Source organism: Pristis pectinata, chromosome 12 (genome assembly GCF_009764475.1).
Source record: "Pristis pectinata isolate sPriPec2 chromosome 12, sPriPec2.1.pri, whole genome shotgun sequence".
Classification (NCBI taxonomy): domain Eukaryota; kingdom Metazoa; phylum Chordata; class Chondrichthyes; order Rhinopristiformes; family Pristidae; genus Pristis; species Pristis pectinata.
The window spans coordinates 30,268,440-30,290,274 of NC_067416.1; the positions used below are offsets into that span (position 1 = coordinate 30,268,440).

The window sequence follows — 21,835 nt, forward strand, 5'->3', positions numbered from 1 at the left end:
TTTCTCTCTCCTTCTGTTTTCTCTCCCTCGTCCCCTTGTCAACCAATTTCATTCCCTTCCTCCACCTGGTTATCACCCACACACTACACCTGGTTCTCCTATCTCTTCTCCCTATCACCTGCCAACCCCTGCCTCATCCTTCCCTCTCACCTCTTTATACTGGTTATCTAACCTCTACACTCAGTCCCGATGCAGGTTCTCAACCCAAATCATCAACTTTTGCCTCCACAGATGCTGCTGGACCCACTGAGTTCCTCCAGCTGTTTTTTTTGTAGTATGAACATTTTATGCAGCTTGTTTAAAGTCTTATTTTATAACAAACAGTTGCCTATAGACAAACCTATGAACCAAATGATGAACACAAGTCCATTCTGTACATAATGGTGTAAAAAAAGATAAATGAATGAGAGGAAATAAAAATCAAGATTATTAAATTTTGTCAGCCACTCCCCTTTTTTAGCTTTGATTTTGAAGATTGTGGTTTTACTTTTTGATCATCTATTTCCATGCTTTACAATCACTTCAGACTGTTGCTGTTAGAAAGCTATTGTATTCTGCTTCAGTTTGGTGATACTGGAATTTTTATTTTTGTTTTAGGAGTTGTTGGGTGTGTTTTGCCACAGATGAAGATGATCGAACAGCAGAATGGGTGCGGCCCTGCAAGTGCAGGGGATCCACTAAATGGGTTCATCAAGCTTGTCTACAACGATGGGTAGATGAGAAGCAAAGGGGCAACAGTACAGCCAGAGTGGCATGTCCACAGTGCAATGCTGAATATTTAATTGTCTTTCCAAAACTAGGTAAGGGAAATAAAGACAATAAATCCCCACCGCAAACTAAGGATCAGAGTTAATGTATTATTTGTTCCTTTATGCATCATTATATGGAATGTGCATGAACAAAGTTTCAAGATGATGTTGGGGAAAAATTAGATTTAATTAAAAGAAAGACTTAATCTACTACAAGTTTTAAATAAAATTGGTAATTGTCACCCACTCCTCTGTCATTTCCACCAAATTCCAACTTCTCCTTAAGTAAGAATTATTGAATAACTTGCTGTTTGCATGCTTTGTGCTCTAATTGGATAATGTAAATATAACTACCCAGTCAATTCTTTTAAACCCAAGAAGTTTCCAAACTGATGTTTTTAAACCTACACCACTTTGAACTACTTGAAGAATAGTGATGCCTCCTACTCTTCCCAGGTGAACATATTCCAAAATTACAAATAAAAATAGAAAATGCTGGAAAAACTCAGCAGGTCAGACAGCATCAGTGCCAGGAGAAACAGTTAACATTTCAGGTTGCAGATCCTTCATCAGAACTCATGTTCTGATGAAAGGTCTGCGACCTGAAATGTTAACTGTCTTTCTTGCCACAGATGCTACCTGACCTGCTGAGTTTTTCCAGCAATTCTTGTTATTATTTTGGATTTCCAGTATCTGCAGATATAATTTTAGAAATAAAAAACAAACTTGGTTTAAGGACTATGTGAATTGCTTAAGAAACAAAAGCAGGAGTAGTCCATATAACCTACAATAACATTGTAGCTGATTTTCAACTTTATAGCAACTTGCTACCACAATCAGTGGATCTTTTTGATTCCATGGTTGAAAATCAGTCATAATTAGCACTGGAATTACTCAGTAACCATCCACGTTCCTCAGGAATGGAGAATTCCAAAGGTTCTCAACTCCGAATTATGTCCCAGTCCAAAGTTGGCCCAAGAGCATAAATTTGAGCAGGAGGAGTTGCATGGCCCCTCAAGCCTATTCTGCCATCTGTTAAGACCACAGCTGCACTTGTCTGTTTTCCCAACTCCATCTCAGAGGGCTGTGGATGCTCATTTCACCTTTGAATATGCTCAGACTGAGGATCCACAGAGCTCAAAATTGGAGAATTCCAAAGAATTCTCTGGTAAATCAGGAAATTACCAAAACAAAATTGTGGGAACAGAAAGGTCTGCAACCCAGAGCGTCAGATGCACACCAGGCATCAAGTTAGCAGCCTGAGGTTATGGTGTCAACTAAGTTCTGCAGTAGACTCCCCATTGCAGGACTTAAACCTTCCATTTTCACAACTAAAAATAAATGTGGTTTGTGGGCTTGATTTGGCTGTTGGTAATATCTCTGTGATCACATTTATTTAACCATGATGCACAAACTAAATAAGAAGTACTGCTAGATTTGTTTTGGAGTCTTCAAGTGCCCTTTGATAAATCAACAGTCATTTAATGTCTCTTCAATCTTTTGGAAGTCTTCCTTTCGGATTAAAATTCATCCATCTCCTAGCTGACTGTAATAAGAAAGCTAGACATTAATTTGGATTGTGTTTTTTTTTTGTGTGTCATTACATTTGTGACTATTGCATGCACTTTCTAATTCTTGGGTATCATTCTGTCTGAAGGAATATTGTTGCTCATTATTTATTGCAATTTAATGATCTCTCAATAACTTAAGATTTGATTACCTGTTGCTTTTGTCTGACAGTTAATTTCTGTCAATATTACTGTTTCAGAGCTTGCTGGTTAATGTTAGCTATTATTAGGGTTCTTTTAGTTTGGTATATTGCTCACAGTTACAATCTCTTCTATACATTGCTTTTCTTTTAAACATCTAGTAAACTTACAGTGGACCATCTTTTTTGACAATAATATTTTTTGTGTAAGGAGACTAATACTGTATATGACACTCCAGATATGATCTCAGCAAAGCACCATACAATCAAGTAAAACTTCCTGCGTCTTGTATGGCGATCCCTTTGGAGTAAAGATCAACAGAGCACTTATTTTCCTAATTGCTTGCTGAACTTTCATGGTAGCTTTCTGAATTTCATGCACAATCATATCCAAATCGCTCAGTATCCCAGAACTTTGTCATTTAAAACAAAAAGTTCTGCTCTTTTTTTTTGTCTAGTTGAATAACTTCATATTTTTCCACAGTATCGTCTATCTGCCCTGCTTCCCCGCCTCTCTCCCCTTGCACGTTCTTAGATCCTCGGTCTCTACATGTAGGTCAATTATGGGCTATGAATAGCATCTTCTAACCTGAAAATCCATTTATTTCTTTTACTGTTTTGTCCTTTTACTCATGTTTAATATAAATACTACTTGTGCCTTTACTTTGTGTAACAGTCTTTTAGGTGGCATCTTGCAGAATAACTTTTGAAGATCACAATATAGTGCATCTACCCTACTAGTTTCATCCTCAAAAAAAATTAATGAGATTTGTCAGTCAGAAATTATTATTCAAGGAGAGGAATTATATGTTTAGTAGAGTAATAATTATGTTAATGGCCTAGTAATCCAGAAACCCAGATTAATGACTTGCTAGATTTTACATTTGCCAGAAATCTTCACATTTCTTCATGATTTCTTTTAGTAACTGCCCATGTTTTAACATCTGTTTTATCCATCAGGTATTAGATTAGCAGGCAAATATTTATTTCCATATTTACAGCAGAGTTTTATCCAACAGCCCATTCTTCATCTGATAGAACAATGCAAAACTTGTCCCATCGCTCTTCTCCTGAGTAGGAGGATCTGTCCTTTTTGTTTTCCCCAATTTTTTTTGCTTAAAAGATGAAGTTATGGCAGCATTCTATTCCTGAGAACTGGTCATAACCCAAACAGTTCGCAAGTCAGAAATACGGCTGACTGGCAATGTATTTAAATAGAAGAGTAGGCCAACCAAGGGCAACTTGTAGTTAAACCAGGGTGTTTAACTCAACCAGTCAGATATTGCCATTAACTGAGTTCCCACAAGACAAAAGATGTCTGCAGCCCTACAGCAGCCAGCAAATCCATCCTACTGGACTCCCAAATGCTTGTCCATGTGTTCGGGTTGTACATAAATTGGACATTCGTGACTGGGGAGGACTTTTATTTTTCAGCCATTATTCCAATCTTATCTAATTTTCCTCATTTATATTTGTGTTTGGTTTTATTATCGCTTATTCCTATTGACCTTGATCACAACCTTTAACTTGCCCAAATTGTCCCATAATAAGTGTAGAAAATGCCAAAAAGTTCTCCTGTACCCATTTCAGTTTTTCTTGTTCTGCATGCAGATCTTCATCAGTAACCTCCACCATTTCTCATACTATTGCCAATTTATGACAGACTGGTTAATGCAAGGTGGGACCTTCCTAAATTTCACTACATGAACTTTATTATAATTTAAAAATACAGCAACATTTCGGTACTGCATGTAGCTATTTGAATACTGAGCAGTTTCTTAACTTCCAAATACCTGTTTTATCAGCTTTTATTAATAGTCAACCTACAACTTGTGTATTTCACTCCAGCTGGTACTATTACAGGTTGGAATGTAATTTTATAAAATAACCAACTGCAATTTCTATACTCATAAAAGAAAAATGATTTTTACAATCATTTATTTTTGCTATTCAAGTGTACCGTAATAAATTTATCTTCTAGATACTTTCAGTTTCCTTCTATTTTCCATACTTTTTTTTCGGGTAGTCCTAAAGATCAGTCATCTTTTCTGTAAATTGCATTTAGTATCTGATTAAATGTAGCTTTTGTGCTATTTGTCTTTGGTGTACTTGCTTAGCTTAGCTCCATCTGAAATGGTTAAATGACATGATTTGTCACGTAATAAGTAGCTATAAGCAAGCGTTTCTACAAAATTGTTTTGCTTTTGCACAATAGCCAAAAGATGAAAAGAAAAATTTGTTTTTTGTTCTTGACAGCACTGTTCAAATTCACTTTTGCTGCCCTTCCTCCCTTCTTGTGAGATCAGAACTGCACTTTTTCAACAATGGCAGGCAATATCATTTTCAATATGGATGTGGAGATGTCTTGAAATGCTTTGCATTCTGAGAAATTTTGCTTTTAAAGGTATTGATGTAAACCTTAATACGGTTTATCTATAATATTCAAAGATTTTATTTGGTTGTACTTTAAAGAACACAAAAGACCTTTTCTGGTTTATGCTGTTCCAAACCAGTTTGTCAGTTGCATAATTTTCAAGGTCAAAGATGCAAAGCTTTGTTCTGTAAATACCTTGATTGTATCTGCTGCAGGCAAGTCATTGTGACTTGTAAAAGGCGATGATTATACTTGTTACATTAAGTAACTTAAGAAAATAATGAATTTAAAATTATTTGCGTGTTTAGGTAATCATTGATGCAATGAAATGCTTTTATTATAATAGTAGATCTTCCACTAACTGCAAAGTCTTTTTAAAAATGTAGAGGTATTGCAGATATTTTGGAACAAAAATAGACTATGGTTCTGATATTTTAGAAACGTAGACCAGAACCATTTGTGTTCACACTTCTTGAAGAGCTAACTTTGTTTTGGAGTTGGCTTGACTGAGATTATTTATTTACTTGGCAATTGAAAGCCATCAGGTCCCCATATGCAAGCAGAACCCACATCCTTTGCTCCAGGCAGAAGGAAGCCAGTATGTGTAAATCTCCTTGTGTTTCAAGCAATTGAAGTGTATTTAAATTGCTACATCTTGTATGTTCTTTCCTAACATTTGTTGGCTTGTGCTTTAAAGATCAACTATGTTGCATTCTTAACATTCCTCTTCCATTATCACAGTCATTGCTGAGAATGGACCTTGTCCTCCGATATTGGAAACTACACCTTTTTTTTACATAGTCTAGCCAAGTAGTTCCTCTGGTTTACAGTTGCCCCTAGTTGCAGTATCTACATAGTAGTCTCTGGGGGAAAGTCTGTGTGTGTATGTAAGGTAAAAAATGGTCACCAATTAGTTAGTGTAGATTAAAGCAAAAATATATTAAGATTAGAGGGCTTGAGTTTGGGGAGAGATTGGATAGGCTACATCTGTTTTCTTCTGAAGCAAAGGAGGCTGAGATGTGACGTGATAGAGTTTCATAAAATTATGGGACGCATAGATAGGGTAGGTAGCCAGAGGCCATTTCCCATGGTAGAGGTGTCTAAAACTAGAAGGCATGGGTTTAAGGTGAGAAGAAAGAGATTTAAAGGGGATCTGAAGGGTAATCTTTTTGCTGAAATTTGGAATGAGCTGTGAGAGGTGGTGGAGGCAGGAGCAGTAATATTTTAAGAGTCATCTGGACAGGTATTTGAATGAGCAAGGCATAGGGGGTTATGGAATTAATGCAGATAAATGGGATTGGTATAAATAGGAAGATGATCAGCATAGATGCAGTGGGCCAAAGGGCCTGCTTCTGCATTGTACAACTCTATGACTCTGATAGGTTAAGGAAATGGGTAAACTTTGGAAAATGAGTTTTGATGTGAGATCAGTTACAATGAACCTAGAAAGAATAGAAAAGTGAAAGGTTAGAAGCAGTGTGGTGTTGAAATTTGAAACAGCAATTGATGCTAGGTTAGTTAATTTTAAATCTGAGATTGCTAAATGTTTGTTAACCAAAGGTTTTGAGGGATTGGGAAAGAGTTGGTCACAGATTTGCCTCAATCTGATGGAATGGCAGAAGTGACTCTAGGGACCTCTTGTATCTCATCTGGTTTAGATACATTCATGTCTTGGTGTGGGGGGGAAAAAAAGACAACAATTCCTTACCAACAGTCCACCACCACCTTTTGGTCTTACTAATGATACCGCATCCCCCAAAACCAATAAATTGAAAAAGAAAAAAAAGTGGATCAATATTTTAGTTAATATCTGTGATGTATTTCATACAATTTACACTTTAGATAATAGTAATTTTCAACATAGACCACCTCAAATTTGTGAACAATAGAATGAAGGATATATTCATTGACAGGATATGTTTTGACTGAGTTTTATGCCTATTTTCCACAAATAATTTGGCAAAATGTTTATACTTATTCAAGAGTTTTAAGACAATGTGGCATCTATATTCTTGGGTAAAACATGAACTCAGTTCCTTAAATATTTAAATGATGAGGCTAACACAGTTAAGCCCTCCCCAATGGCACTTTGCACTGTGAGCTGGCCTACACAGCAAAATTTTTAAGGTCCTAGAAGCTGCTAACCAATGATCTGTTTCCTCGTTGTTCCTGGAGTTCCCCATACAGTCCCTGCGTATGAAGTTAAAATGTCCCTTCCTGTTGATCTTTGCCTGAAGCTAGATTCAAAGGGACGATTTGGGATAGCAGCTTTGAGCTCCAAATAAGAGATCAGCAACCAACTTCAAATTCAGGTGGCGATAGAAAATAAGCGAAAAGGACCCTAAAGATGGATATTCAGGTTTTTTTAAGCTTAGTTAGCAAATTGAGTATTCTGGAGGAGTGATAAAACTAAAGGACAGAATCAGAATGGTGTAATAATAGAAATTGCCTGCAAAAGTTTGCACAGAGGTCTATGGAAAAATCGATGGAGGGTTGAGGAGGATATCAGCATTGTAAGTTTGGTATATCAATGCACCAGGAAAACAATCTAAATTGGAGAGGACAAGAGTAATGAATACGCAAAATCTGCATGCTACGATAGCAGGCAGTGTAGCTTTTGAACAATCTGGAAACTGCGTTGGGTATTACTTGAAATGATCATCTTTGTTCATCACTGACTGGAAGTGGAAGCTGCTTTTACACTGTGTTCAACTGCTAAGTGCTGTAGTAGGCCTTGTGCAGCTATAAGGTGGTGTTGGGCCTCTTGAAAAATGTTACGGTGGATAAGTCCCCAGGGCCTGATGGGATCTATCCCAGGTTATTTGAGAGGCGAGAGAAGATGTTGCGGGGGCCTTGACAGAGATCTTTGTATCCTCTCTATCCACAGGTGGTCTCAGAGGACTGAGGAGCCAGTGTTGTTCCTTGTTTAAGAAGGGCAGCAGGGATAATTCAGCAAATTATAGGCTGCTGAGCCTTGCATAAGTAGTAGGGAAACTATTGGAGAGGATTCTTAGGGATAGGATTTGCTTGCATTTAGAAAAGCATGGGCTTATTAGGGATAGTAGGCATGGCTTTGTGTGGAGCAGGTCATGTCTTACAATCTTGAGTTTTTTGAGGAGGTGATGAAGATGATTGAGGGTAGGGCAGTGGATGTTGTTTACTTTTAGTAACGCACTTGTCAAGATCCCTCGTGGTAGGCTGATCCAGAAGATTAAGACGCATGGGATCCACAGAGACGTGATAGATTGGATTCAAAATTGGAGGGTAATGATAGAGGAGTGTTTCTCAGACTGGAGGTTTGTGGCCAGTGGTGTTCCACAGGGATCAGTGCTGGAACCTCTGTTGTTTGTGATATATGTAGTGATTTGGATGAAAATGTAGATGGCCAGATGACACCAAAAATTGGTAGAGTTGTGGCTGGTGAGGGAGGTTTTCAAAGGATTCAGGAGGATATAGATCAGGTGGAAATGTGAACAGAGAAATGGCAGATGGAGTTTAATCTGTTCAAGTGTGAGCTATTGCACTTTGGGAGGTCAACTGTAAGGGTAACATTAAGTAAATGGCAGGATCCTTGGTGTGCAGAGGGATCTTGGAGTGCTGGCCCATAGCTCCCTGTAAGAGGCCACACAAGTAGATAGGGTGGTAAAGAAGGTATATGGCATGCTTGGCTTCATCAGTCAGGGCACAGAGTATAAAAGTTGGCAAGTCATGTTGCAGCTGTATGAAATTTTGGTTAGGTCACATTTGGAGTTGTGTGCAGTTCTGATCACCACATTACAGGAGGATATGGAGAGTGAAGAAGAGGTTCACCAGGATGTTGTTGCCCGAGTTAGAGAGCATTAGCTGTAGGGAGAGGTTGGCCAAACTTGTATTGTTTTCTCTTGAGTGTCGGAGGCTGAGGGGAGACCTGATGGTTTATAGAATTATGAAAAATAGGGTTGATAGTCAAAGACTCTTTTTCCCTGTGGTGGAAATGTTAAATACTAGAGGGCAAAGCTTTAAGGTGAGAGGCAGAAAATGTAAAGGAGATGCGCAAGGCAAGTTTTTTTTACATTGAGTGATAGATGCCTGGGACACGCTGCTAGGGGAGTGGTGGAAGCAGATACATTGGTGATGTTCGAGAGGCATTTAGGCACATGAAGATGCAGAGAATTGAAGTGTATGGCTCATGTGCAGGCACTTAAGATTAGCTTAAATTGGTATTCGTGGTCAGCACATCCATTGGGCTGAAGGACCTGTTCCTGTGTTGTACTGTTCTATATTCTATGTTCTTTGTAAGATAGACTTGACCAATTTCTGGAAGACATGTTGTTTGTTGGTGCTTATTCCTGGTTGATTTTACTGAGACTAACAAGTACCCTGTTCTACCGGTATATTTGGTGGTGATGTTCTGAAGGCAATACATTCGCACATTTGATCTAGCCAAATGTCAGTCAATCTGTGACTGTTTGGAATGAAGAGCTGTACAATTCAGCTAATTTGCAAAGAGGGAATAACAAGGTGATGTTCTCCCAAAAAGCAGGGTGTAATATGAAATAATTTTAAGAGATTTTTTTATCCTTTTTCTATGGAAACAAAGGAACAAATGTTTAAGTTCCCTGTGGAGAGGCAACATGAGTAACGGTTTATTTTCTTGCTGTTTACTGCATCTTCTGCATACTTTCTAGTGTGTTGATTTGCTTCCATTCATAGCATCTTTCAGCATATCTTCACTGTAGGTTGGTTGATTAATATAAAAATAATAATTCTTCACACAACACCATCAGTTGAGTTAACCCTATGTATTCTGCAGCATTTTTGCTCCCTGCTCATATATATCTATCTTTCTACAGATATGGTCATCTGGTGTTTTAGTACTATGATATTTATCTGTGCACCTGGCTGATCATGTATAAGTTTCATTACAGTTGAACCCAACTGTTGCCCAAAGCCACATTTGTTTTCCAGAAGGTGTTATTGAATTAGCCAAAGAATGTTCTGTTATTTACTGCTAAATTCATTTCATTGATGTCAGTTCTCATGGGTGGGATGATCACAATGTTGTAAAGAACAAGCACCAAGTTTTAATGGAAATGTAACTCAAATTCTTAATTTATTTCCTTCAAATTGAGATGGAAGAAAAGTTACTATATTTGCTTCAATTAAAGTTAGTGAGAGCAGGTTTTGAAATGGATCTCTTTTTATGATACTATTTGGTACAGTTGCTCTAACTTCTAATTTCCACAAATGAAAACAAGGAAGACATCCTTGGATTCTCAAGTAATATAATCAGATGTACTTGTTATGATAAAATTATCATTGTTCTACTGAAAACTAGGAAGCTGCTGTTTAAACACCTTGTATTATTTTTCTGCAAGTTGTAATAGGGTGAGCCATTTTAGCTTCATTTTGTGTAATTGTGGAAACAAAATTGAGTAAGAAATGTAAATATAAAACAATTGCTAAAGAATTAGTATCTAAGCAGTCTAGTTAGAATTTCTAAATTTCTTGCATCATTCTTCAACTGTTAATTATACTTGGCAATTTATCAGAAAGAGTAGCCAAGATTGAAATGACCTTTGTTCCTTGCTTTGCTAGAAAATGGTGTTAATAATTGTTCTGCCTAATTGGGAACTGATTTGAGCTCATTGTAACGGTATGTAAACAGGCAGCAAACCCCAAGTGGTTTTACTCCAGGATGCATATACAGCCTCTGAACATCTTGGAAAGAAATAGGCTTTATAGGATTTGGACCACAAAATGTGATGTCTTGCTATCTGTTGCAAACAGGTCTGCAGTTATTGTGCTTCATTAGTAGGTGAGTCTAGTAATAGAAAAGTTTAGCAAAACCATGAAAATTATTTACAGCTCTTCAGCAGACATGCTGCATTACTATAGTGGATATGGTGCTGCTTAGGGCAGAGGATCACCTTCCACATCAGCTCCTGCAGTACAAGCTTCACTTAAGTAACCATCATACAGCAGAAGATATTAGGTTTGCCTGATAGTTATGACTACACTTCTTGTTTTCCTTTATTTTTACCTGTGGCCTCTTCATTCTCCTCTATCTTCATTCTTGGTTGAAGAATGGAATGCTGATTGTTAATCTCTTGCCTACATAACAAATTTGCAGTATTGTAATAGTTAGAGCTCAGACCTTTATCGAAGCTGAAGGACTTTATAACTATCCCATGGTTTAACATGTTTGGATCTTCAGCCATTTTTTTTCTCAGCCAACTTCCGGCATTAAGATATTTGGGCAGAGTAAAATGGTATTAATTATAGTGTGTTAGCCTGGCCTCATCTCTAAAAACTTGGGCTGTCCGGAGGCCTCATGAAGAAGTTGGCTAACCGTTTTAAAGGGAGATTTTTATATGCTGTACTTTTCCAGTCATGTTATTTTGCCAACATATTAAGATATTCAGTGGTTTTTGATGTTCAATGATGTTTTTTCTGACCTGACCTGTTATATTTACATAGGCACTCCTGTGTAAAAACACAAAACCAGAAAGCAGGCAGCATGGAATGAGAAGTTAATTACTGTGCCATATTTTGGCAAAAATTACTGTTGGTGTTGTACTTGGTATTCTAGTAGTTGTCAAATTGGTGTTACCCACTTAAAACAATTGGATTCTGCTTGCCATTTGAAGTTGTTAACAAAGGGACTTGATGCCCTTTGATGTGATCTAGGAGCATCACAATACGTTCCCTTGTGCATATTGCATGTTGTAATTTTGAAAATGCTCCCACTTGCATTCTCCTGGAGGCAGAATAATAAAAACTCTAGTAAAGTGAAGCCAATTAAAAACAAGAAGCTAGTGTATTTTGGATAAATGAACAAAGACGATGCAGTTTTCAGTTGGATTTCTTATTTCTGTTACTCATTGTAACATACAAAAAATGGTGTGCAAACTTAGCTTCACTTTTTACATCTGTTTTTGTTGATTTGATATTTTAGAAAGGTAGGAAACTTACATTGTTGTATCTCCACAAAACAGGTAATTTCTAACTACTCTATCTCCCACTCTATGCCAGAAGTCTGTTAATTAAGCTGCGTCTGCCTCGGTGGATATAGGTATTCTTGTACTTCTCATCATCCCAGCATTACATGTTTGAATGTCACCAGTGTGTACCAATGAAGCTTGTTGTCTCAAACTGTTAAATGAGCAAAATACAATTTTATCTATTTCCACCTATTGTCCTCACCTACCTACTGATTTGTCTCAGATTAGCTATATATATCAAGACAAAAAAAAATTCTACTGCTGATTGTCATAGGCATACATACACAGGGTATATATGCCATAAAAATTAGATTTTTGCAGCACAGTACCCTACAAATAAATTACATAAACTTAAATTAACATAAATTATACATAACTTGCATGACAAAAAGAATAACAATACTAGTTTTTGTGCATTTAATTTTATTTGGTACTTAATATAAATTGATCCAAATTTTCACCTAGGCTATATTTTGGTTTGAGATCAGCAGTAGAATTTTTTATTTTTGTAACCTGTGTGCTGAGGCAGGTGGATGCAGTTAAATTGAGCATGCTTCATAAAAAAAATAGAGGTTCATGAAGATATTTCATCCTAGCAGACATCAGGCATGCAATATAATTTGACTTTGACAATTTTGTATAATGTTTTAAGCATATTTTACTTTTGGTAAATTTATTTTATTCCTAATACAGTCATTGTATTTTTATTTGGAACTGAATCGTTGATGAAGTTAACAATTCAAGCCTTGATATTAAATGTGCTGTGAATTGTATAATGGCCTATTTTTTTTCTTCTGTCAGTTTTTTCAGGTGTGTTTTGTGGTGAGTTGGGCAACTACTTTTTCAAGGTAGTCAAGTAGTAAATACTAACTTTGCCAGAACAAAGAATTTTAGTTGTATACTCTAGTTTAATATTGGCATGATAAATCCATCTTCAGCAGTTGATCTCCTGCAGGTTTTACATGCCAAGTCAGCAAGTGCATTTCTTGTTGCTAATCCTTGTTCAATCTCCCTTAATTTTTATTCTTTGGTATTGAATGAGGGGCAAGGAAGCAAGCCTTCATGTGATTGAGCTAAGTTCCCATTCACTAGTGCTTCTCTCTTCTATTGTCCCCTATTCCACCCCCATTCTGCAGCCTGGTTCCCTTCCTAACATGCCCTTATTCGCACTACTAACTATTGTGCTTACCACTTTAGTCCTTCACCATCCCTTATCATTTTGGCAATCAGGTTCTCTAATGATTTATTTTCCTGTGGTCATTAAAAAAAATTAAAATGCAAATTAGAGCTACTGATCGCTGAACCAAATCCTCCGATGTACACTGTCATTGAAATACCTGCATTGAGCAAAGCCTTTAAAACAATGGTGTTAGGAAGATTTTCTATAATTATTTCCCCAATATGGCAGGTTTTTTTCCACATTCAATAACCTGGTAAGGTAGCAATTATACTGATCCTAAAATGTGGTAGTGCAGTAGGAAAACCAAATTTGCCTTGTGTATCTTTTCTTGCTTCCCCTCCTCACTCTATACAGGTGCAATCTAATTGTTCTCTGCCCACATTGAGCACCAATACACAAAGGGCATGTTGCAATTTTGTCTTGCCTTCGCTGTTATGGTTTTACTTGTCCTTGGTAGTACTTTTTTGGTTTCAAAAGCTAGGCTTCACCTGACTGCATCCAGTGAAATCTTGTACTGTCTAAGTAGACTGGCCTTGGGGTATCAGTGAGACTGCATTATTTAACTTGCATTGCATTGCATTGCTGATACTAGTTTTCACTAATAGAAAGAAGGCATAAGGAATTAAATTAAGAATTACCCACTTCTGTGGGTAATCAAATTTTCCCATTTGTCATTCTCCATGTCACCAGAGTGTGGGTCAGAAATGTGCTCCCAACATCTGACAATGCCACACCTTTAGAAGTCTGATCTGTTGATAAGCATGCAGATTCACCTGTGCTGGTCCAAAACCTTAAATGTTTGCAATCTTCTATGATTTATTATCTTTTTGGGTATTGCAACAGGGAAGATGACAAATGATTCTGAGAGTCCCGAGGTGGATGATGAGGCCAGTGAGGGGCCTACAGACTGTGCCATGGATGGGGCAGGAGGCTTGTGAAGGGGTGGGAGGGTGTGTAGTTCAGGAAATGATGTGCCCTTTCCACCATTTTCACTGGGTTCTGTGTGCTCCTGATGCACGGACTCTGTTCTCAATGCTCCATTTTGATTGTCATGGGATTCTAATGAGTTGGTGGAGATGCTGTACTTTTTCTAATGAGGCATTGAGAACATTTTTCAGTCTCTTCCATTCTACATTTAGTCATCTCTTACTGTGACAGAACTCAGACAGGAGTATCTATTTCAGGACCAGGCATGGAAGCGACATGGCCTGCCTATCAGAGACGACTGAGTGTAATTAAGGCCTTGGTGCTGCAGATTTTAGCCTGATTTTGGTTTGCTTATCCCACCAGTGGATTTGGAAGATTTTGCATACACATCACTGGTGGCATTTATCCAGTGCTTTGAACTGCTTGCAGTAGATAATCCTTGTCCTGAGCAATATGAGGTTTAAGTGCTGCAAAAACTGACGTCCACCCACAATGCCTGATCTTTTGTGGGCAGCTTTCTCTACAGTCAGCAGGTAAAACCTTTCCTTTGCTGGTGACTACAAAACCTAAGTCATGTTGCCAAACAGCTGAAGATACTGTATACTTGTGGGTTTCTGTTACAGAAGAAAATGTTGAGACAATCTATCAATCTCTCAGTATATCTTAGAATCTTTTAAGTGATTTGTTTGCAAAATTCCAGCATTAATGCTTAACAGGTTACTGTTTTGAATATCATTCGGTCTCCAAATATTGAATCAAGATATGAAGGAAGTAGGGATATTGTCTAGATGTTTTGAGTATAATCCCTACTGTTGCCACTGCCGCCGCCTCCTCCTCCTCCTACCCCCCCCCCAAGCATAATTAAAGTACAAAAGCGCTTCCCAATGTTAGTCTCTTTGAAAAGGATTAATTAAACACCGTTTAATGTTAGACTGTTTTTGTATGTGGCATTAAACATTGGTCAGTTTAACCAACTTCCTGTAATTATTCAAAATTATATGCTGTGCAATATATGATATAGCATGCCTATCATTAGGTGGGTTGTATTTCTAGATGAAATGTATAGAGGCACAGTGCATGTGACCTTCAACAATTCAAAGATTTAGGAAGCACACTGGCCACTATACGGAGGCTTTTTCAACCTCACTAAAAGCTTTGCTTTCATCATTTGAGGGCCTGTGGAGCAATTATCTTAAGTTCAACTGCACACACACATTCTCCTTACATTTGCTCCACAGTGACATGAATGTCATGATACAAGACCATAAGATATAGGAGCAGAATCAGACCATTTTGCCCGTTTGAGTCTGCTCTGCCGTTCTATCAGGCTGACCTTTTCTTTCTCTTACCCCGATTCTTAGACCTTGTCCCCGTAACCCTTAACCCCCTTAACAGCCAAGAGCTTATCAATTTCTGCCTTAAATACACCCAATGACACAGCCCTCTGTGTCAATGAATTCCACAGATTCACCACCTCTGGCTGAAGAAATTCCTCCTCATCTTGGTTCTAAAGGGATGTTCCTTTATTCTGAGGCTGTGCCCTTGGATCCTAGGCTTTCCGACTAACAGAAACATCCTCTCCACGTCCACTCTATCCAGGCCTTTCAGATTTCACTAGGTTTCAATGAGATCCCACCTCATCTTTCTGAACTCCATAGAGTACAGGCCCAGAGCCATATTACCCAAGGAGTGTACAATGGGGTCAATCTTGGTTAAGATTTGTCTGAAACAAGGCTGTGTCATTGTCCCAGCACTCTTAATCTTTCTCTCTGCAGTGTTGCATCTCTCCTCTGGATCTAAATTGAGCCAGGACATCTAATGGGAGATACCTTTTGTACAGTAGTACTAACTGAAATGTTGATTCCCTGACATGAAGTTGTTTTTTGTCTGAAAGCTCTTGGCTCTTTTGTTTAATAATGGTATAAAGTCGTAAACAAAAATAATTCAAAGATTTTTCCATTCATTGCTAGCCTTGCTCTAAATTTGATAAGGTATTGGGACCAATGAAATTACTTTTGGAGGCTCCTGTAAGAGATTTAATCTAGAAAGTAGAAGCCAAAGACAATTGTTTTCTTATAAAGAAAAAATCATTTCAAAATGCAGTGTTCTCTAGTGCATGACTTTCTAATAGAACGCAAAACTGGGAGCAGAAATAACCCATACAGCCCTTCAGGTGTGCTCCACTATTCATAATGATAATGGCTGGTCATCCACTTCAGTATCCTGTTCCTTTTTTCTCCCCCATATCCCTTGATCCCTTTGGCATGGAAACTTGGCCTCCACTGTCTTCTGTGGTAAAGAAATTCACTGATTCACTCCTGGGTGAAGAAATTTTTCCTGATCTCAGTTTTAAATGGCATGTTCTGAATCATGAGTTTGTGACCCTTACTTCTGGGCTCTTCAGCCATTGGCAACATCCTCCCTCTATCTAGTCTGTCTAGTCCTGTTAGAATTGTACTATTTCTATGAGAGCTCTTTTTTTGTATCTGTGCGATGTGGATATCATGAGCAATAGCAGCATTTAAGTCCCTCTGTATCATTTTCATGAATTGCTGCTGCAATTTGTGGTAAAGGCACCCTCACTCTTTTGTTAGGTAGGGAGTTATTTTGAACCAGCAATAATGAAGAATAGGTAATGTATTTCCTGGTCAAAATATTACAGCATTTGGAGGAGGACTTTCTGATAGTGATGGGGTTCCCATGTGCCTGATGATCATGCCCGAGGTGATAGAAGGTGCCAGAGGCTTTGGCAAGAAAGCTTTGTCAGGCTGCTACAGTGCAAGTTATAGTTGATACTAGATCATGGTTAGAATAGTAAAAACAGTTTAAGGAAATTGTGAATTAATCTGAAGTAGCAACACTATTTAGACTTTAAGTCCGATCCAATAACAAGGTTCTTTTTACTGTTTCCTTACAGAACACATTCGTATATGTTATTCAATCACTTTGTGTTGTGCATTAAGTGTGTATCAGGGGAAAGTATGCAAGTGGCTTTGCCCTAAGTACTCCCTTTTGTAAATGCCTGGGATGCATAGCAAGAACAGGAGCAGAACACTTCTGTTCTTGGATATACGCCCATTAATTTTGCACCTCCTCACACTGGCATGACTGGAATTAGAAACTCGCCAGACTAGTAAATCGGTCATCTGCAAAATTCAACTTTACATCTAGAGTTCTAAAATATTCCATAATGTAATTTGATCCTTTGGAGGCTGAGTTTTTTTTTCCAAAACTAGAGAAACTGTGGACTTCTGGCAAATTATTTTTCCACACATCTTTGTAATCTTTCATCTAAATGACTGGAAAGTTATTGATGTCTTTTGGCTTCCTGAAACTGAACAACAATTGAAGAAAAGCCAACAATGGGGCCAGCTTTCTCCCCTCTCCCTCTTGGAGTTTCTCCTCTGTTTAATTTGTATTTTCAATTTGTTTGTTTTTTTTTGAGATAGATGCTGTCGTTTTATCATTAGTGTCCAAGGTGTAAGTAAAATTTAAAAAATCCATTTATCACATTTTAAAATGTTGCAGTTATGTAGTAAAATAAGGTTACCATTCCTCACTTGTTTGTACAATAAAAGAATACACGTTCTTTTTTGCTATAGCATCTGTATTCAATCTCTAGTCTAAACAATGAATGGGAATCTTTTCCATCTGGTGATTTATGATACTCTCAACTAGCAATTGGCATTTGCTTTGCAATAAGTTACCAATAACCTATTGATTTTATTCTGAGTGGTGGATAAAAATAGGAAAAGAAAACATTGTGATGATGCAGCAACTATTCTGCATTAAGTTTGTGCTAAATTTAGGAGCCATTGCATTCCTAAATTGAAAAATAATGTTTGCAAAGAATAGATGATGGGCTGGGCACTGGGGAAATGTCACCCTATCTTAAAATAATTCCCTAAGTTTGTTTTTTATAGATCTCTACCTGGTTTAGTATCTTTGGTGCTGCAGCCTAAATTGAGTGCTCACAGCTCTGAATTAGAATTTCAACTTTTGACCTTCTGCCTCAGAAGGTGTGCGTAGTATGATTAAGCCAAGGCTTCAGCTTTAAGAAGACTAAATGATTAAGAAAAGAATAAATTTTCTATACCCATACTTGATGCATTTCTTAATCAACTCGAATGATGCATGTAATTTGGTGCAGTGACACGTACAATGACCTCGTGTATTATCTGGGAGATTAACATCAAAGCTGTGACCTGCAAATTTAATTTAATTTAGAAAATGCTTGTGTGTTTGGATACATTATTTGTTATAGTTACAGTACTTCAGGCATGCACTTTCATGACTATGATGCATTTGGAAAAATTTAAGTTGCTCTAATTGTATCCACATAATATTTGCGCAGAAAAAATAGTTTTAAGAGACACTTTTGGCTCCTGCTATATATGTATAGATCAAATGAGGTTGGGTCACTATCAGGAAATGATGACTAATGATTTCTGCTATCATCTTTTGAATAATACATTGTTTAGTTTTTCCATCAATGGACCATTTTTAAATAGTCAATTGTCATTCTCCATACATATTGCTTCGGCTTGTATATTTCCATTTCAATGACAACCTATCTTTTAGTCAAGACCTCAGCTGTGTACCTCACTACTCATTCAAATCCTCAACTCTGTTCTGACAATGTGCTAACCCCATTCAAAAATTTAACTGAAATTCAGAAGGATGCTGATAAATGGGATGGAGCAATGTGGGCTAGAAATTGCTTTACTGCCATTTCAATGGCATTTTGTTGCCCTAATATTTGAAGGAATTGCATGAAAATCAAGATCTTGAGTGGCAAAGTTCATAGATCTGTGTTGTTGGGATCCTGTATAATGCTGCACTGAAACTATCAGTTTCATTGTGATGTTCTGCATTAATTTATTGCAACTTCTCACAATTGCTGGCATTTAGCCTTGCAGGTGTAATCACGGCAGCCAGCAATAAAGGCACATACAAGCAACGTTCTTCCAGCCAAGAAGTAACACAGTTGGTGGGCAATAAATGTTGGCATATTCCCTGCTCTCTGCTAGTTTAGCCAAGGAGTTGAAATATTCCCTGCAGATGCAACATTGGCCCAGAATGTGTAATTGATCAAGATGTTAAATGCTACAAGCAGAAATTTTACATGATACTCAGTAGTGGACATGGATGTAAATGAAGGAGACAAAAGTATGGAAAGTTCCATGCTACTTTTTTGAGAAAAGATATGTTACTTCACTAGCATAAGCTCAGTGGATGAGAGCTGCAATTAAACCAGGTGTTATGATTTTGAAGAAAGTTTTTCTTTACTTGATTTTGAATTGGTTGTATCTTTAGGTGGATAATTCCTTTCAATCCATCTGAGAATAAATTTGGAAGTGATCTTGGACTTCTATTTCTGGAATGTTGGTGGCAGGGACTTGGTGTGAATATATTGGCACAATCATCTCATACTGGAGAAGTATGTCAGTTCTTTTAGTTAATGTTATGTGTTTTCATTAAGTATGTTCTTTGAACCAAAGACACTTTTATACCTGCTTGGATTGTATTTGACATTTTCTGACAGTGATTTCAACTTGCTTGGCTTAAGTCCAGATGATATCTCAATATTTTGTTTTGAAATGTAGGTTGCTGAATATCACCCTGTGAATAGTCTGTTCATTTAATCTCATCAAAGTGCCAAATAAAGGAAAGAAGCCTTTACAAAGCCCTTGCATAGCATGCATTTTAAGTGGTAAAACAAGTGACCCTAGATGGTGGATCTTCATAACAACTACATATGTTTTGAAAACATTGTCAAGTAACGTCAGTCGATTTTTAAATTGGCTGCAATATTCCATCTCAGTGACGCACTGCAGCAATTTGCCAAAGCCTCTTCAGCAGCATATCACAAACCTATGACTTCAACCGATGAGAATGATAAGGACAGCAAGTGCCTGGGAACATCACTACCCCCAAAGTTCCCTTTCAAGTTGCACACCATCCTGATTTCTGGGTGTATCAGTATTCCTTCATTACTGGGTCAAAATTCTGGAGTTTGCTCTATTCTTTAGAGGATGATGCAGATTTGGGAGGATAGACCAAGTAAGTGCAGAGTTTTAATAGAGTATGAAGAATAGAAAATCAGTGCATGGAAAGATTTGGATGAAAGAGGTGGTTTGTGAGAAAACCTTTTGACTGGGACTTCATGTGAGAAAGGATGTGTGGGTGGCTAAGATTTGAACTATTTGGTGTTTTGATACAGCAGATTTTTAAAAGTCTGCCAAGGCAAATTGAATCTTTTGAGATAGTGATGTCTTAGTACAATTTCAAGCTCAGTTGTGGAACACTCGGGACCCTGAAAATGTGATTTCATTGGCTTCCAATATGGAAAGCAGCAGAATGGAATAAGACTGGGACACCATTTCCAGAAGGAACTAAAGAGCTGCTTCATAATGTTTCTGTTTGCATAAGTTTTGTAGTTATCTTAACGTGATGCCACTGATCTAATCTCTTGTCATCTTTTTTTCCCTACTCCCACATCCTCAAAATGGAGGCAGCAGCAAACAGTACTTTGTCATTAGGAGCACATAAAGCAAATTGCAACTACTGCAAGATTATATACAGTGCTTTATTGAGTTGCAACTAGCCTTGTGTAGATGGATTGTATTATAAAGCTAACTGCTTCTCTTTTCCAACTATTTTGTGAAAGAATGTGCAGAGTGCATCTTTGAATACAAATTCTACTCAAAATAAACAACGCAACTTTGATTCTCGATAACAATAAAACTTGCGCAAACAAACATTACGAAGCAGCTCTCTCAAGTTCCTTCAGGAAATAGTGTCCCAAAGTCTTATTCCATTCTGCTGCTTTCTATATTGGAAGCCAATGAAACCACATTACATCCTCCTCATGGCTAAATAACCCAAATTAAGATTTGTCATTTTCTTGCCTTTCCTGTTTTCATTCTTTGTATGTAGTTAAATGACTCCCATCCCAACTCAACCCCCCTTCACAAAATTCCTAATAGGGTAGTGCTAGCAGTCTGTTTACTAATATTAATAAATAAAATTCCAAAATGTTGGTAATATTCAATAGGTCAGTCAGGGTCTATGGAGAGAAAAATAGTTGATGTGTCAAGTCAAAAACATCAGGATTTTTATAAATATTGTGATTGTGTTTATATAGTATTTTTGAAAAATTTTGTTTGAGAAGTGTGTTTATATTTAATAAAATTCTTTATGTAAAGTTAGCTTAGAGTAACGAATGTTCGACAAAGTACTGGTAAAAGGGATGTTGTTAAAATGGAAGGATGGTTTGGTAGGTGGCAATATAGTTCTGAGTAGGGCTCAGGAATCAGTGCTAGAATCCCCATTTCAATCAATAATTTAGATTTAAAAGCTCAAATCATATTGGGGTAAATAGCATGAAATGAGGACAGTGGTATCATCAGTGAATGGGGAAAGATTTGAAACTAAAGGCATTTAAATGGATGGTTAAATGCTAATTGCAAGAGCAGTGGTAGATGCCATTTTGATAATGTAATTGGAGGTTAGAAATTGCAAGGTGTTCATTTTCAATTTGGTCGTTGGGATAGCTACCAGTTATCCTTTGGAACATTTATGTCACTACTTGCAGAAATTATGTTTAAATATATGCACAGTGAGTTGAGATTCATGTAATGTCCCTGAAAGTGAGTCCATGACGTGTCAACTGGGAATGAAATAATTATAGTTTTGCAAAACACCAAGAGACCATACATGACAACAGAAACACTGCTGCAAGAAAAACAATATCGAAAGTCTAGGACCTCACAAAGAAAGCTCTTCTCATTCAGTACCGCAGAAAAAACCTGATGACTCCAGAGGAACTGGATCCGCAAAGGATCCTCAGTGCCTAGTCAGTCCTGAAGTCTGCATAATTAACACCTGTGAAGGAACTCTTGGCTTCTCTAC

General features: G+C 37.5%; 1 protein-coding gene across 1 annotated transcript in view; it reads left to right on the top strand.

Annotated features, from left to right (window-relative positions):
* marchf5 (membrane-associated ring finger (C3HC4) 5) overlaps positions 1–21,835 on the top strand; it is a 55,541-nt gene that overhangs the window by 14,810 nt on the left and 18,896 nt on the right. The window contains exon 2 of the mRNA XM_052027845.1: positions 598–800. Coding sequence (XP_051883805.1) covers positions 598–800 — 203 coding nt within the window. The remainder of the gene's footprint in view (positions 1–597; positions 801–21,835) is intronic.